The sequence below is a fragment of the Epinephelus lanceolatus genome, chromosome 23, assembly GCF_041903045.1.
Source record: "Epinephelus lanceolatus isolate andai-2023 chromosome 23, ASM4190304v1, whole genome shotgun sequence".
Taxonomy (NCBI): Eukaryota; Metazoa; Chordata; class Actinopteri; order Perciformes; family Serranidae; genus Epinephelus; species Epinephelus lanceolatus.
This window is the reverse complement of record NC_135756.1, coordinates 4,702,663-4,716,903: the sequence shown is the minus strand read 5'-3', so window position 1 is coordinate 4,716,903 and position 14,241 is coordinate 4,702,663. Positions and strand designations below refer to the sequence as shown.

Here is a 14,241-nt window from a genome sequence, read left to right as displayed (position 1 = left end):
ATGTTATTAAACAAGCAGCCTTCACATTAATGATAATATTAATTTTAGCATTAGCTCATGCTGTTTGTTAGCTAACGTCATTGCCCACGACGGGAAGAGGACTGCACAAATAAGACATAACGTCAGTCAACAATTGTATTTTAATACGCTGGGTTTGGTGTATTAAATGTATGCCAAACTGAATGTGAAACCGTGAAGGTATAAGAAATGTAGTTGATATAAATTCAGTTGAATTACTCTAGCCAAAACACGATTCGTTGTCTGCTGTTTGGAGACCATTCAGCCAAACGCCATTGAAAAAACTCAAAGTTATAAAATTTCTCTTCAGTCGTTAACTATTGATACTTAATATGATATTAAAGATGAGCCTGGCGGAAAGTGTAGATTCTTGTGGTAAATTCGGGATATATATATTATCGACCAAGCAGCACTGTTTTCATACAAAACCGTTATTTTCGCATTCGTGACACTGTTTAGTAGCTGCTGTCCACCACCTTGGAATTAGAGAGGAGGTTAAGATTTTCCCACAAAATGGCGATACTTGGTGTATTACACGTATGCCGAATTAAAGAGGGGTCCACACTTATTTACTACATTAAATCTGTTTTCTAAAGGCTTGCGTTAAATTAAAAGATTTTTAGATGTGAAAAAAATCTCAAATGAAATTTGAGCGTTCAGCGTTAGTAAAACAATGGTTCCGGTGGCGTGTTTCTAGTCGGACACAATAACATTGAACAAACCATAGTTGACGGGACTTGTAGCTGTGAGGCGACTAGTTTTAATGATGAAAACTGAAGTTAGTTGATGATGAATTAAGTGTGATTAGCAGGAGTAGTTCGGACTCTCAGCTCCTCTAAATGGACCCGCTCCACAGAGCTCTGCTGCGGACATACCGGCTGGAGCTGTCCGGGCAGCTGCTGGTCAGTGACACCATCGTTCCGTTCCTGTACCAGGAGAACATTTTAACGGAGGCTCAGGTGGAGGACGTCGAGTCTCAGCCCACCAACAGACAGAAGTGTCTGAAGCTGCTGGACATCCTGCCGAGCCGCGGGCCCCGGGCCTTTGACTCGTTCCTGCGGTCTCTGGAGGAGTTCAGCTGGGTCAGAGACAAACTGCTGCTGGAGCTGCAGACACCTGGACCTGGACCTGGAGCCAGCTCAACAGGTGAGACCAGACCCGGAGACACACCTGACAGCATCAACACCTCAGCAGTTGCATCATAGCCAAAGTCTTAATCTGTTTAAAACTCATTTTCAGGTTTGTTCAGTGTGAAAAAGCAGAATATAAAACAGATTTGACTGATCTGTCTCCATCTAGACCACATAAATCCAGGTCTACATCAAAAATTACTATACTTAGACTTGTCAAACCTGAGCTAGATCAACATGGAGACTGTACAGATTGTGTAAAAACCAGATTCAGATATTTTAAGTCTTAATTTAGATGTGTTTTGTCTGTGGGAAAAAAAGGGGCAGACTTTATTTTGTGGTATTATGTTTGTCAAAACAGAAAAGGGAGAATTTAACTGTATTTTTTTTTTTTTATCCAGACCACATAAAGCAAGACCTACTAGATTTAAAAAAACATCATACTTTGACTGTTGAGTCTAAACTAAATTAACATTTAGACTTAACAGATTGTTTAAAACTCAGTTTTAGACATTTTAAATCTCTGTTTAGTTATATTTTGTTTCAGAAAATAGGGAAAGTAATCAACATTTAACTGTCCTTTTTAATCCAGACCACATAAAACAAGGTCTAGATTAAAATAAATAAATACAATAAATAAAAAGCATCATACTTAGACTGTCAAATCTAAACTAGATTAACAAGATTGTTTTAAACCCAGTCTTAGGCATTTTAAATCTTTGTGTTGTTATTATTTTGTTCCATCTAAACCACATAGATCCAGGTCTACATCAAAAGCTACTATATTTAGACTTGTCAAACCTGAACTAGATCAACATGGAGACACTACACATTGTTTAAAAATCCAGGTTCAGATATTTTAAATCTCTAGAAATCTAGATTTCACTGTTTTTGTTCCATCTAGACCACATCAGAGGAGGGCTAAGTCTAGATTTAAAAAAACAATCACCATACTTAGACTTGTCCAATCGGAGCTGGATTAACACAGAGACTCTAAATCAGGGGTGTCAGACTCATTTTACTTCATGTGCCTTATTCAGCCATATTTGATCTCAAGTGGGCCGGACCAATAAAACCATTGTAGAGTAACCTAGATAATGAAAACAACCTTCACATTTTTCATTTTCTTTTAGCATAAAGAAGTACAAGTATTTAAAAACATGTATTTGTTTAATAACAGATGATGAGCAACCCGAGATATCTTACAAAAAAAAGTGCAATTTCAACTTTATTTTTTTTATTTATATACTTTATTAATCCTCCTGAGGGGAAATTCAATTTTTTCACTCCGTTGTCATTAACACACAGGTCCGAAATACACACACATGCGCAAACAGGACCTATACATGCACAAAGTGGAGAGATGTCAGGGTGAGCAGTTGGAGCAGCTGGGGTTCAGTTTGGTGCCTTGCTCAGGGGCAGTGCCCAGGAGGTGAGCTGGCACCTCTCCAGCCACCAGTCTACGCTTCGCATTTGGTCCGGACAGGGACTTGAGCCGGCGACCCTCCGGTTCCCAACCCAGGTCCCTATGGACTGAACCACTACGGCCCCCGTCTCAGTTTTTCCAAATTACTCGCTGTCATTACATTTCCATACATATTCTTAGACTATTGGATTAATAGTTTTTTTCTATTAAATTCAACAAAATAGTTTTTGAAATATTATAATTTCCCAAAAAAACCAAAGTCACGTCTTCAAATGTGACTTTTCAAAACTCAATAAATAAATATATAAATAAATAAAATAAAATAAAATACATTTTAAAAAAAACAAATTAAAATAAAATAATTCACTTTTCTGTGACATAAAAATTCTAATCATCACATCTGAGAGGCTGCAAATATTTTCTATTTTTTAATGACTAAACAAAATATTTGATTATTAAAAAAGTTGTTGATTAACTTTTGCTGATTTACTTATTAAATAATTGTCCACTCTTTTGTAGTAATGCTGGCATCACCACACTAAACTAAAGTGGAACCTATTGAAGAAGCAGGTTAAGATATCACCTGCCTCACAAACCATTTACATATTTAAAGTTATGGCCGTATCATAGCTGTACGGCTCCAACAGAAGTGTTTTAAAATACAAGTCTGGTACAGATTGTTTTGTACTGAAGCTGCTGGTTGATGATATTTTGCACAATGTTCAATATCTTTAATATGACCACAGTAAGTATTTAGTGTATTTTCAGAGAACTGTGTTCTGGTCGGGGCGGAGAAGGATCTCAAGCAGCATTTACATAAAGTAAGATACTTACTTATCTTCATCTTGAAAGCTGCAGCTCTCAGCCTTCACAGCTGTACTCAGTGTTAGGTGTGCAAAGTCATGTAGTGGGCCGGATTGGTCCCTTTGGCGAGCCGGTGTTGACCCTCGGGCCGTATATTTGACACCCCTGCTCTAAAGTGTGCTTAAAAGGGAGTTTGAGATTATGTAATTTTTATTTGGTTGTATTTTATTAGTGAAAAAAGACAAGAACAGAGGATGTCCCGGCTTATTTTCTGTCAGGTTCAGATCTGGATGAGACACCATTAAACCTGGACTGCATCGACACAGAGTCTGTTTAAAACCTTTATTTCTATGTGTGAAACCTTTGAGTCAGTTTATTAGAACATTTCGCTGCCAGTTTTCCAGCCAGACAGCAAACTGCAAGTCCAGGTCAGGCTCAGAAACCACTGCACGGAGACTTGTTAAACCTGGACTAAATGACCAAGTGGACCACAGAGACTGTAAAAAACCCTGACACATAAAAACCACCATCAATAACAGTTGTCCTGGTGCATAGCTGCGACAAAAATCATAAAACCCCATCTAAAAATCAGCAGAAACTTATTATACAGAGTCTTGTAAAAATGACAACTCACCCAATATCTACTCCGCCCTGTGCTGGTGTGAGGATGGGTGAAGGTCTCCAGTTCACAAACACTCCTCCAAAATGTCTCCATACTGCTGCCCCAAATGACTTCTCAAGCAGTTTCATTGTCGTGGACGAATTTCTGGAGTGAGTTTTGCTGGAGTTGTGGTACATTTCTCATCTTGACAAAAGGAATCTAGTTGTAGTCTTGTACATATCGACCCTGCAAGATCCCCAATGTTTGTGAAATTTTACAGTGTGTGACAAAAAACTTAGATTGTCTTTAGATGTGAGAGGAGTCAGAAGTTTGAGAAATTTATTTTTATAGATGATGCTTGAAAGTTTGACCCTCATCACCCTTTATTAATGACATAATTAATGTTCTTTATTTGAAATATCAGACCACCGCTGTCCAGATGAGAGGAAAGAAAATGAAACAGAGGAAGTTGTTAAGAGTTTTGTCTCTGACACAAACTTTAAAGTAAAAAAAATAAATCTGAAAATATCCATAATTTGTTGTAAAGTCAAATTCCTGCAATTGTTCTTAAAATAAAAGTATGAAAAAATTGAATAATCATGAAATTATCATTGAGATTTTGAGATAAATGTTAGGACCATGAAATAAGACATTTTGAATATATCTGAGAAATTAGAAGAAGAAATTCAGATTCAAGATTTAAAACTTTTGAGATTGTGAAAATGAAATTAAACCTTAAGGTACAAAATAAGATTTTGAGATTTAATTCTTGAAATAAAAGTGAGATATTTTAGAGGAAAAAAAGTCATAATTCTGACATTTAAGACCAGATTCTGTGCCAAAGGTCAAAATTTTAAGATTAAACTTTGATTTAAGCAGATTAATCTGAGCTTTAAACCCAGATGTTTAGGTAGAATCAGACTTGTGAGATTCACATGCACAAATTACTTCCCCTTATTCCTACTAAACTGTTTACATGGCAAATGAAAATAAATATTCCACTAATATTCCCAGTTACGTGCAGCCATGCATGCTCTGATAATGCTCCCTAAAGTGCTGTTTAATACGTCAAAATATGGAAAAGCGGAACAGCTGGAGTCGCTTGTCATTTTGTTTCTTTGCTTTGTTTCCTACCACTGGGTACTTAACTAGATAATTTTGTAAAATTATTTATATATATATATATATATATATATATATATATATATATATATATATGTGGGATGTGCTGGTATTTTTCCATTATACATATTTCAAAAGTTGCTTCGGTACGATGTGAGTATTTAAGATGGCATCTTTCTGTTATGCATCAGAAGTCTGAGGAAGAGCCGTGTGGCTCGAAACATCACTCTGCATTAAAATCCTAAACAGGAGATACTTGGTGTGTGGACTTAAGGCCCTGACACACCAAGCTGACTGTCGGCCGTCGACCAAAGTTAGGCCGTCAGTGAGCGTCTGTCGGCCTAGTTTTTGCAGTGTGTCCTGCACCATCGGCACTTCGGTGTTGGCGGCAGCTTTTCGGCAGATTGAGCATGTTGAATCAGCGGCGGAGCTTGTTGGTGAGAGAGATCACTCTGATTGGCTGTTCAGGTTTTATTTCCTCGCCCCTGTAGCGAGTGAATCTGCCTGTAGTGAAACCGGGGCTAACCGGTGCTTCCTCCTCAGGCTCCACTTCACTCAGCTGCCCCACAGACCCGCTGCTTCTTCACACTTTAACCTGAATAACAAACCGGAACTAGCTGGGAGCGGCTAGCGGAGCGTTAGCCGCAGCATGACGGAGGGAAGCACAGCCAGTTAGCCTCTGCTAGCTTCCCAGCTAGCCCTGGCTCTCCGTTTGGATCCAACCGGAGCACCGAGCCCTGGTTTGTTATTCAGGTTAAAGTGGGAAGAAGCAGCGGGTTTATCGGGCAGCTGAGTGAAGTGGAGCCTGAGGAGGAAACACCGGGACCGTCTGGATGTAATAGTCCGTGGAGGTGCTGCGGTGCTCGGCTGCACAGATAGGAAACCCCTCGGCTGACAGGATGTACCACTCTCTCACTCTGCTCTCTCTCACGCAGGCGCAGAACGTACGTGCCACTTGGCCGTCGGATGTAATCCGTGTAGTATGTTCAAATGCAACTGACACAGGGCGACGTGAGGCGACGTAGACAACACAACAGTTGGCTTTCGTCGTCGCTAGTTCTTTATGTCGGTTTGGTGTGTCCGCACCTTTATATGTTTTTCACCTCGCCAGATGTTTCTTTGGTCCAGCACCCACTCCACTGGACGTTGGGATGTGCGTGTCTTTTGTATGTTTGTAGACTTGTTGGACGGTGTCAGCTCAGCGTCCATCTTTCCTTCCTTCTGCCACCTTTTTATTTGCACATATCCAAAAACCTGTTGATATCCAAACCCGTCATAATGATTAAAGTAGGTGTGTTTCTCCTGTTTTTCACTGCAATGTTGGCGAGTTAGTTTGTGTATAACGTATCCATGACAACACAGCCGACCATGGCCAGACAAGCGTCATAAACTAGGGTAAAAACCCCAAGTGAGACACATATCCCCAATCAGCTGCATACGTGTCCTGATAATGATAATATCGACATGTCCCACATGCCTCAGTCGGAATATGCTAAATCCAGGAGAAGGCCTGATTTGGAATATTTTGGAATATGACCTGCATCAAATTCAGAATAATGTCATATTCAGAATAAGAGGGGAGTATTGGTGTGCATGTCACCGTAGCCGACGATTAATCAGTTACAGACGCATATTTACAATCCTATCAGTGAGGTGTGATTATTCTCAGAACAGCTTCAAAGTTCCAGGAAGTTTTCCAGGAATCGTGCGTCAGACAAATAACAGCTAACCAGTGCAGGAAGATCAAATGCAGATTACACCACATTTCTAAATGAAAAGACCGAAGTCGGAGTGTGATGTTTGCTCCTCTGACTGACGTCTCACACACACACACACACACACACACACACACACACAAACACAAACACAAACACACACACACACAGTGTTTACGATGAGTGGAGTTCATTCTGTGTTTCTCAGGTGAGCTGCAGGTGTGTCGGCTGCTGCAGGCACTGCTTGTAGGTCTGACACACCTTCAGAGAGGTGAGGTGAGGAGGAGGCAGTGGAGGAGGAGGAGGAGGAGGAGGAGGAGGAGGAGGAGGAGGATGGGAGCGCTTGTTCTCCAGCCTGGGCCTCCCTCCTCCTCCTCCTCCTCCTCCTCCTCCTTATCCTCCTTATCCTCCTTGTGTTACTGCCTCTTGCTTTCCAGGAATCTTGGCAGCAGCAGCGTCTTTCTCTCTCGCTCTCTCTTAAAGCTGCAGAGCCAGATGTTTCAGATCACGCTCCCTGCCCGTGAACACACCCTCCACCTCCCGCCCTCTGAAGTTAGGAGCTCTCTCAGGTTTTAAAAAACTCTGAGTTCATTTTTTCCAGCTGACGTTTTTCCTCCAGAGTGAGTCAGAGGAGCTGAAACAGGTTAACAAGGAGGATTTATTCAGATGTGTTGAAGGCTGTCTGGCTTCAGCTGACTCACAGAGGAACGTTCATTGTTTATTTATCAGTGTTTATATTTTATTAACCATGCAGAGCGTCAGCTTCTCTTCCTGTAGTCCACACCAAACATAAAAGACAACAGATGAATCACTTACACACAAAACAACCGAATTATATTAGAATCAGGAAGTAGCAAAAAACAAAAAAACTTCTACCAAACAACACCACTCATATGTAAATATTACACTAAATTCCAAACACTGAATTAACATGAGGTGAAATCTCATCATGACAATATAATTATATAATTAGAAGCTGAAGCGACACTAGTTATGAAGAATCCAAAAGATTTGTAGGGGATTCTTTTTTTTATCCTGGACCCTATTTTCTCATGTCGTCGATGTACGTCCACTGAAAGTGTTTGTTTTTGCCACTGACAGGCTCAGATTGTTATTGTAAGTGTCTGAAAACATTATGGAAAGGATCCCTACAGAGATAGAGCTTTAGTTAAAGTGTGAGATCCTTTTTGTTTGATCAGAAATAAAAATAAAACTCAGAAGAATTGCCTTGGTTCGTCTCTCCACTGTTCCAACAATCACCAACTCTGGTTTAGTTTAAATTAACCCTTAATTCACCAGTTAGATGTGAAGACATGCTGCCTCTGTACACACTAAAATGACTGTTTATTTAAATGGAGTCTGGTGGCTCTGGTTAAACAAAAAGGACCTTACTCAGTAACATAAAGGTCTATCTCTGTAGGGATCCTTTCCATGACGTTGTCAGACACTTAGAATAACAAACTGAGCCTGTCAGTGACAAAAACAAACACTTCAATATTGGACAGATTTCAAAAAATTAGTGGTCGTATTAGTCACTTAGATGCTAGTCTCGCTCAGCCAGACCTTTCTCAAGAAAAGAAAGGTCTGGCTGGGCCGACTCTCACTTTAAGATTGGAGAAAAAAACGCCCCGGCTGCTTGTATTTCTTTCAACCAATCACAATCGTTCTGGGCAGTGCCACAGCAACGGTGCGCTTGCAAAAATATTGCCGGGGGGAAACAGGTTTTGGTGTAACACGCCCACAAAAATATCGCCTACAGGACGCGAACCATGGCAGAAACATGGCTACATCCCCGCAAGATCAAACACCGCAAAAGTTAGTAAAGGACGTGTTGAAAACGGTTGAAAACTGCTACACAACCGGAGGTGGTAGGGCGGGACTACAGCGGGTGGCTCGTTCCGCCCAATGAGAGGCTGATCTCTGCAGCGAACTTCTGCCCACTCAGACTACTTAGATGCAAAAACATGGAAAATATTATCCAGGTTGAACAGATGCTAAAGTTAGCTTTTAATGTGAGACAGGAAATGGTTCAAATCAAAGGTCTAAAAGCAGAAATGTTTGACTTCAGTTTCTCATCAACTGATTGATTGAGACTAATCTTTCTTTCCCCTTGATACCGCCGAGCGCTGTTAAACTAGAACGGTGACTGACTGCGTATCATGCCAATGTTTAAGACGCCGCAAGTCACTGCCCAAGTGCCCGATTTTGACGACTTCAGAGTGAGACCGGTTTGTCTGACTTTAACTCTAAAATCTTAATCTCAAAATATGGCTTTTTCTCCAAACTGACTTTTTATCCCTAAAAATTCAGACTTTGAATTTTGGGATTAATTCATAAACCTGAGATCAAAGTTTAACCATATAATTCAAAGTTGTATCTCAAAGGTTGGACCGATATCTTAATATTTTAATTTCAGTTTAACATTCAGATATTGGCTTAAAGATTCTAAACCTGACCTTTATTAATGACTTTTATCTCAATGTGTTGGACTTCTGACATTTGTTTGTCCTCCTGTGAAACTCTGATATTATTATTTCTCTGATATTAAACTCTGAATCCTGTTTTCATAATAATCTGATTTGTATGTTGAGCTCTAAATAAACATCTCACATGACAGTTTTGATCAAAATAAATGCTAAAAAAAGACAAAAACATTTGTAGAAAACCTCAGAGCGTCTCATCAACACGTTCAGATTGTTGTTGTGAAAGTTTCCAGCAGCTTTTAATACTAAACTGTATTTGTACTGTGGCTCCGCTGTGACCTTAACTCTCAGTATCTACTGGTCAGCGGGGGGTTGAACCGTCTGGTCTTCATTCATTGGACGGCGGCATCAACAAAAACAAAAGAAGAAAAAAATACTACCGGCTCTTCGTCTTCAGTCAACATGTTGCAATCAGTGTTTTTCTTTTAGGTCACTGTAACACAGGAAGTGCTTTTCACCGATCGTAACCTCGGCGTGTTTGTTGCTCAACATCTGGACTTTTATTAGAGGTGCTCATCTGCTGCTTCAAAACTGAATTTAATGCTGAGTCATTATGCTTCATATCATAACACATCTGTGTACCAGAGTTTACTTTTAATGTTTATACAGAAGCTGAAATGCTGTAGAATTATTTTGAAACGTCTGTTTCACATCCATCACTGTGATAAAGGAGACGGGGGCTGCAGCCAATGACTCTGTTCATTATCAGTTTATTTGCTGATTATTTGTATCATAATTTTGTCAATTAAGTGTCAAAAAAAAATAGTAAAAAAAAAAGCTCATTTAAGTTTTTCAGAGAAGTCACGTCTTCAAATGACAAAAGTCATTTTTTAAGTAAAAAAGTCTTTTTTAAATTTGTCTGGACAACCCGATCTCACTCTGAAGTCATCAAAATCTAGCACTCCTGCACTGATGAAAAAAGCTGTCACTTTAACGGTAACGGTATGATACGTGGCTGGTCGCATTATAGTTGTCAGCTGCGTCAGGGGGAAATGTGGCGGGACAAGAACGAAAAGGCAAAAGCCGGATGAGGGTGGGTGGGAGGGGAGGTGGATGTGTCCAACAAACACAGACTTTCAGTCAGGGGAGCGGAGATTCTAAAGCCAAACGCTGTACCTATTTCAAAAAACCCAACCACCTGCTTTTGTTGTTGAAAGAAAACGTCAGTTCACAGTGTTGTACTGACGTAGTGCTTTTATTTTGAAAGAGACTGTATGCAAACTGTACATTTCCTGTGAAAACAAAAGTGTATTTTGAAAACAGACAATGCATGTAACAGGCTGAAGTTGACACGGTGTCCCAGAACGTCAGCAACCAACACACCCAGGCGTACGTGGACATGGAAAGTCAACAACCAAACGTTAATATGTGACAAGGTCGGGGTGAGAATGTGTTGAGTCAGAACATTAATGTCAGATTGTTAGCTAAAACCCTAAATTGCAAAATTAAAATTTTAAAAATGAGAAAATTTGAGATAAAAATCTGAATTTTAAAATTATGAGATTCTGAGATTAAAGTCTATTTTTTTTAATATGACTTTTAATATAAACATGGACATTTTGAAATTAAAGTCTGAATTTTGAGATAAAAGACAGGAGTCTGAGATTAATATCCACATATTTCATAAAAGTTAAAATTTCTTAATTCAAGAGTCTGAATCATGAAATAAAAGGAAAAAATAAATCCAACAGAGCACATTCTGGAATAAAAACCATAATTAAAAGTCAGGATTAAAGTTTTGAAGCCAAGAAGTTTTGACTTTGAGATCAAAGTCTAAGTCTTGAGGTAAAAATCGAGATTCTAAGATTAATATCCAAATTTTTAAATAAAAAGTTAAAATTTCTGTCCAAAAAGTCCAAAATTTGAGAGAAAAAAAATCATGATACTTTTACATAAATCTGAATTCTGAGGTTATCGTCAGTTTTCTCAGAGTTAATTTTGGAATAAAATTTCAGAAGTTTTGATTTTTGAGATCAAAGTCTAAATTTAGAGCTAAAAGTCAGATTTAATCTCTAAACTCTGATTTTAATCCCACTGATCTGAATACACTAAAATGTTCCTCATCCTCTCTGCAGACGTCTGGCGGGTTCCCGGCTCGGTTCTCCAGAAGGTTCCTTCGGATCGGGACTTGTCCCGGCTGGCGTCTCGGCTCGGCTCTGAGTGGGAGGCGGTCCTGATGGATTTGGGTCTGTCTGTGGAGGATCTGTTCCGGTGTCGGTCCGATCACCAGCTCAGTACTCACGGGGCGGTCCTGGCTGGTCTGGTTCAGTGGAGACGATGTGAAGGGAAGAAAGCGACAGTGCAGAGGCTGATGCAGAGTCTGCAGGCTGCTGACGTCCATCCGTCCGTCCTGGAGGTCCTGATGTGATCCCTTATATTCATGTGTACAGTCACTGTGTCATCATTCCTCTAATACAAGACTTCTTTTATCAAATCAAGCTTTAATCACATTTTCATCTGATGACGTTTACATTTTTTATGTCATTACATAATTTAACAAGGACTCTGATAATTGATTATTATGACGGAGCAAAAGATTTTAATCTGTTAAATCATAACCTCAAAATAAGATCAGATTTTCAAGGTTTAAATCCGGGGGGCCATATTCACAAAGCTTCCTTGTTCAGAGAGTTGCTCCTTGTGACAGATTTCTAATTAAGTTCTTAGAATTGTGCCGTTGTCTTTAGAATTTCCCCTTAAAGTTAAGACTAAGTTCTTGTAAAAATAAAAGTTACTCACAGAGCATCTTAGACCTTAAAAGTGCTCCTGGGGTGAAACAGTTCGGAGCAGAGAGGAGGACTTTAAGAGACATGAGCTTAATTTGTCCCGAGTTAGGTCGGAGAAATATTCTCCAAACACTTCCAACCTTCAGCTCCATTAAGGCAAGCCAATCCAGTGTTTCATCATCCAGGTCAATTAGACCCCAATCGCCATTCGGTGGCCTGTGTTTGGGACAGCTGGTTATTACGTGCTCCACAGTTTGTAGTGGATCCCCGCATTCGCAGTTGGCACTGTCCACCAGACCTCATTTTTGCATTGCTGCCCCGACGCGTCCCACGCCTGTCCTCAGGTGGTTGAGGGTCGTCCGGGAACATCTGTAGGGTCTTCAGTGTAGTGGTGGAGCCTTGATGGTTCTGCTGACCTCCACTGGTCCCTCCACCATGCCTTGACCCAGGCGACCTTGGAGGGATCAGATGGTGTTGTACGGAGCAGTTCTTGGACGTGTGTGGCAAAGGGGCGCCAGGACTTGAGAAGCAAGCGCTGTGGTGTCTCCGAAATGAACTGTGATGCTACAGATTTGATCGTGCAGGAATTATGTGTGTGTTTGACCTCATTAGGGATACACACACATTTACCACCCAGTGAAATAAAAAATAACGCCAGAAACAAAATGATCACAACATCAATGTATTTGGGAAACTCATATTGTGATGCAGTTCATTTCATTTCCACTGGGTGTCCGCACCTTGCAGGCTCACGTAGAGGTGTGTCTCTGACAACCAATCACATCTGTTAAAACCAAGCATCACGCCTAGCCACAGGTCGACCACACCTCCTCACTGAGGTCCTGTCCCTTCCTTGCTCAGAGCTGCTCTGAGAACTTTCCTAAATCACTCCTAAGCTAGGACTCCTTACTAAAAATGTTTAGGCTAAGTTAGGAGCTCTCTGAGAGGATGTTTGTGAATATGGGCCCTAATTTACAGATAAATGGCAGAAATCTTGATTAAAAGTCAGAATTCTAAGATTAAATTTGGGATACTGAGAAAATTGATTCTGAATTTTGAGATGAAGAATTAAAGATTAAAAGTCTGTCATATGATATTGATTTCAGGAATATAAGGTTGAAAGTCTGACTTTTAAGATACACGGTGGCATACTGAGAGAATTAAGTCAGAATTTTAAGATAAAAATCAGGAGTCAATGTGGAATAAAAATACAAATTATAACATTAGAATCATTTAAGTCCAAATTTTGAGAAAAATTAATTTTAAGGTTCAAACCAGAATTTTGAGGTAAAATGCCTCAGCGTGAGGTAATAAAAACAGAGTCCTGGGGTGAAAACATGAATAACGAAATGTGGCTCAGCCTATTTTAATTAAATAACACCTGCTTTTATTAAACAAGTTTTATTCAAATCTGTTTTAAATCAAAGGCTAAATGTGTTCCTTCTTCTTGCCTTTCACTGTTGTAACATTGTCGGATTATTTCCTGTTCGAACGTCCCGTCTCCCTCAGACTTCAGACTTTCACACATTTTCCTTGAAGCCAGCGATTAGGTTTTATCAGAAAGCCATTCAACAACAACACACATGCACACACACACACACACACACACACACACACACACACACACAATAACAGTGGCTGCTCTCACTGTACTTCATTAATTCCTCAACAGTTCCTGAGGATCAGCTTTCTGTGTCCAGGCTTTTAAGGTGGACTGACGAGATGTGAGAGCAGCACTGGAGCTGAACTGTTTATTTGTTTTTGTCTCAAAATTCAAACACTTTGTGAATTTCAGTGACTTTTTTGATGAAGAGTTTGTAAAAGTTCAAATTTAACTAAAGAAAATAAAGTTTAAAGTTAAATATCCCTCAAATTCACTGTGGTTTGACTTTTTAACCCTTTAGGCTCTTCATCATCTGAGATATCTGACAAACAGATGTACTGAACTCAACCTGAATGATTTATCTCTGGCATTTTGTTGAAGTATGTTCACTCCAAATTATTTCAGGAATCTGGGATTTATAATCTTAACTTTGCAATAAAAAGGCCAAAAGTCCAAATTTGAAAAACAAAATTCGGAATGTGAGTGAAGAATCTGAGATTAAAAGTCATAGTTTTGAAAATAAAGTCAAGAAACTGAGATAAATACGATTGTTCGAAAATAAGATTTCTTTTTTTAATTGAATTTTAAGAATAAATTCAGGAATCTGAGATTA

General features: G+C 39.6%; 1 protein-coding gene across 1 annotated transcript; it reads left to right on the top strand.

Moving 5' to 3' along the window:
• The first annotated feature begins 624 nt into the window (after nt 1-624).
• On the top strand, nt 625-13,892 carry cradd (CARD and death domain containing adaptor protein). Its single transcript, XM_078165281.1, has 2 exons — nt 625-1,164; nt 11,375-13,892. Exons 1-2 carry the CDS (start codon nt 858-860, stop codon nt 11,665-11,667), a joined length of 600 nt encoding a protein of 199 aa, XP_078021407.1. The 5' UTR covers nt 625-857; the 3' UTR covers nt 11,668-13,892.
• Nucleotides 13,893-14,241: the final 349 nt, after the last annotated feature.

Excerpts from the sequence above, each read along its gene's own strand:
- cradd (XM_078165281.1), top strand. The coding sequence starts at position 858 with ATGGACCCGCTCCACAGAGCTCTGCTGCGGACATACCGGCTGGAGCTG. Across the intron at positions 1,165-11,374 it reads ACCTGGAGCCAGCTCAACAG|ACGTCTGGCGGGTTCCCGGC; the intron begins GTGAGACCAGAC and ends TCCTCTCTGCAG.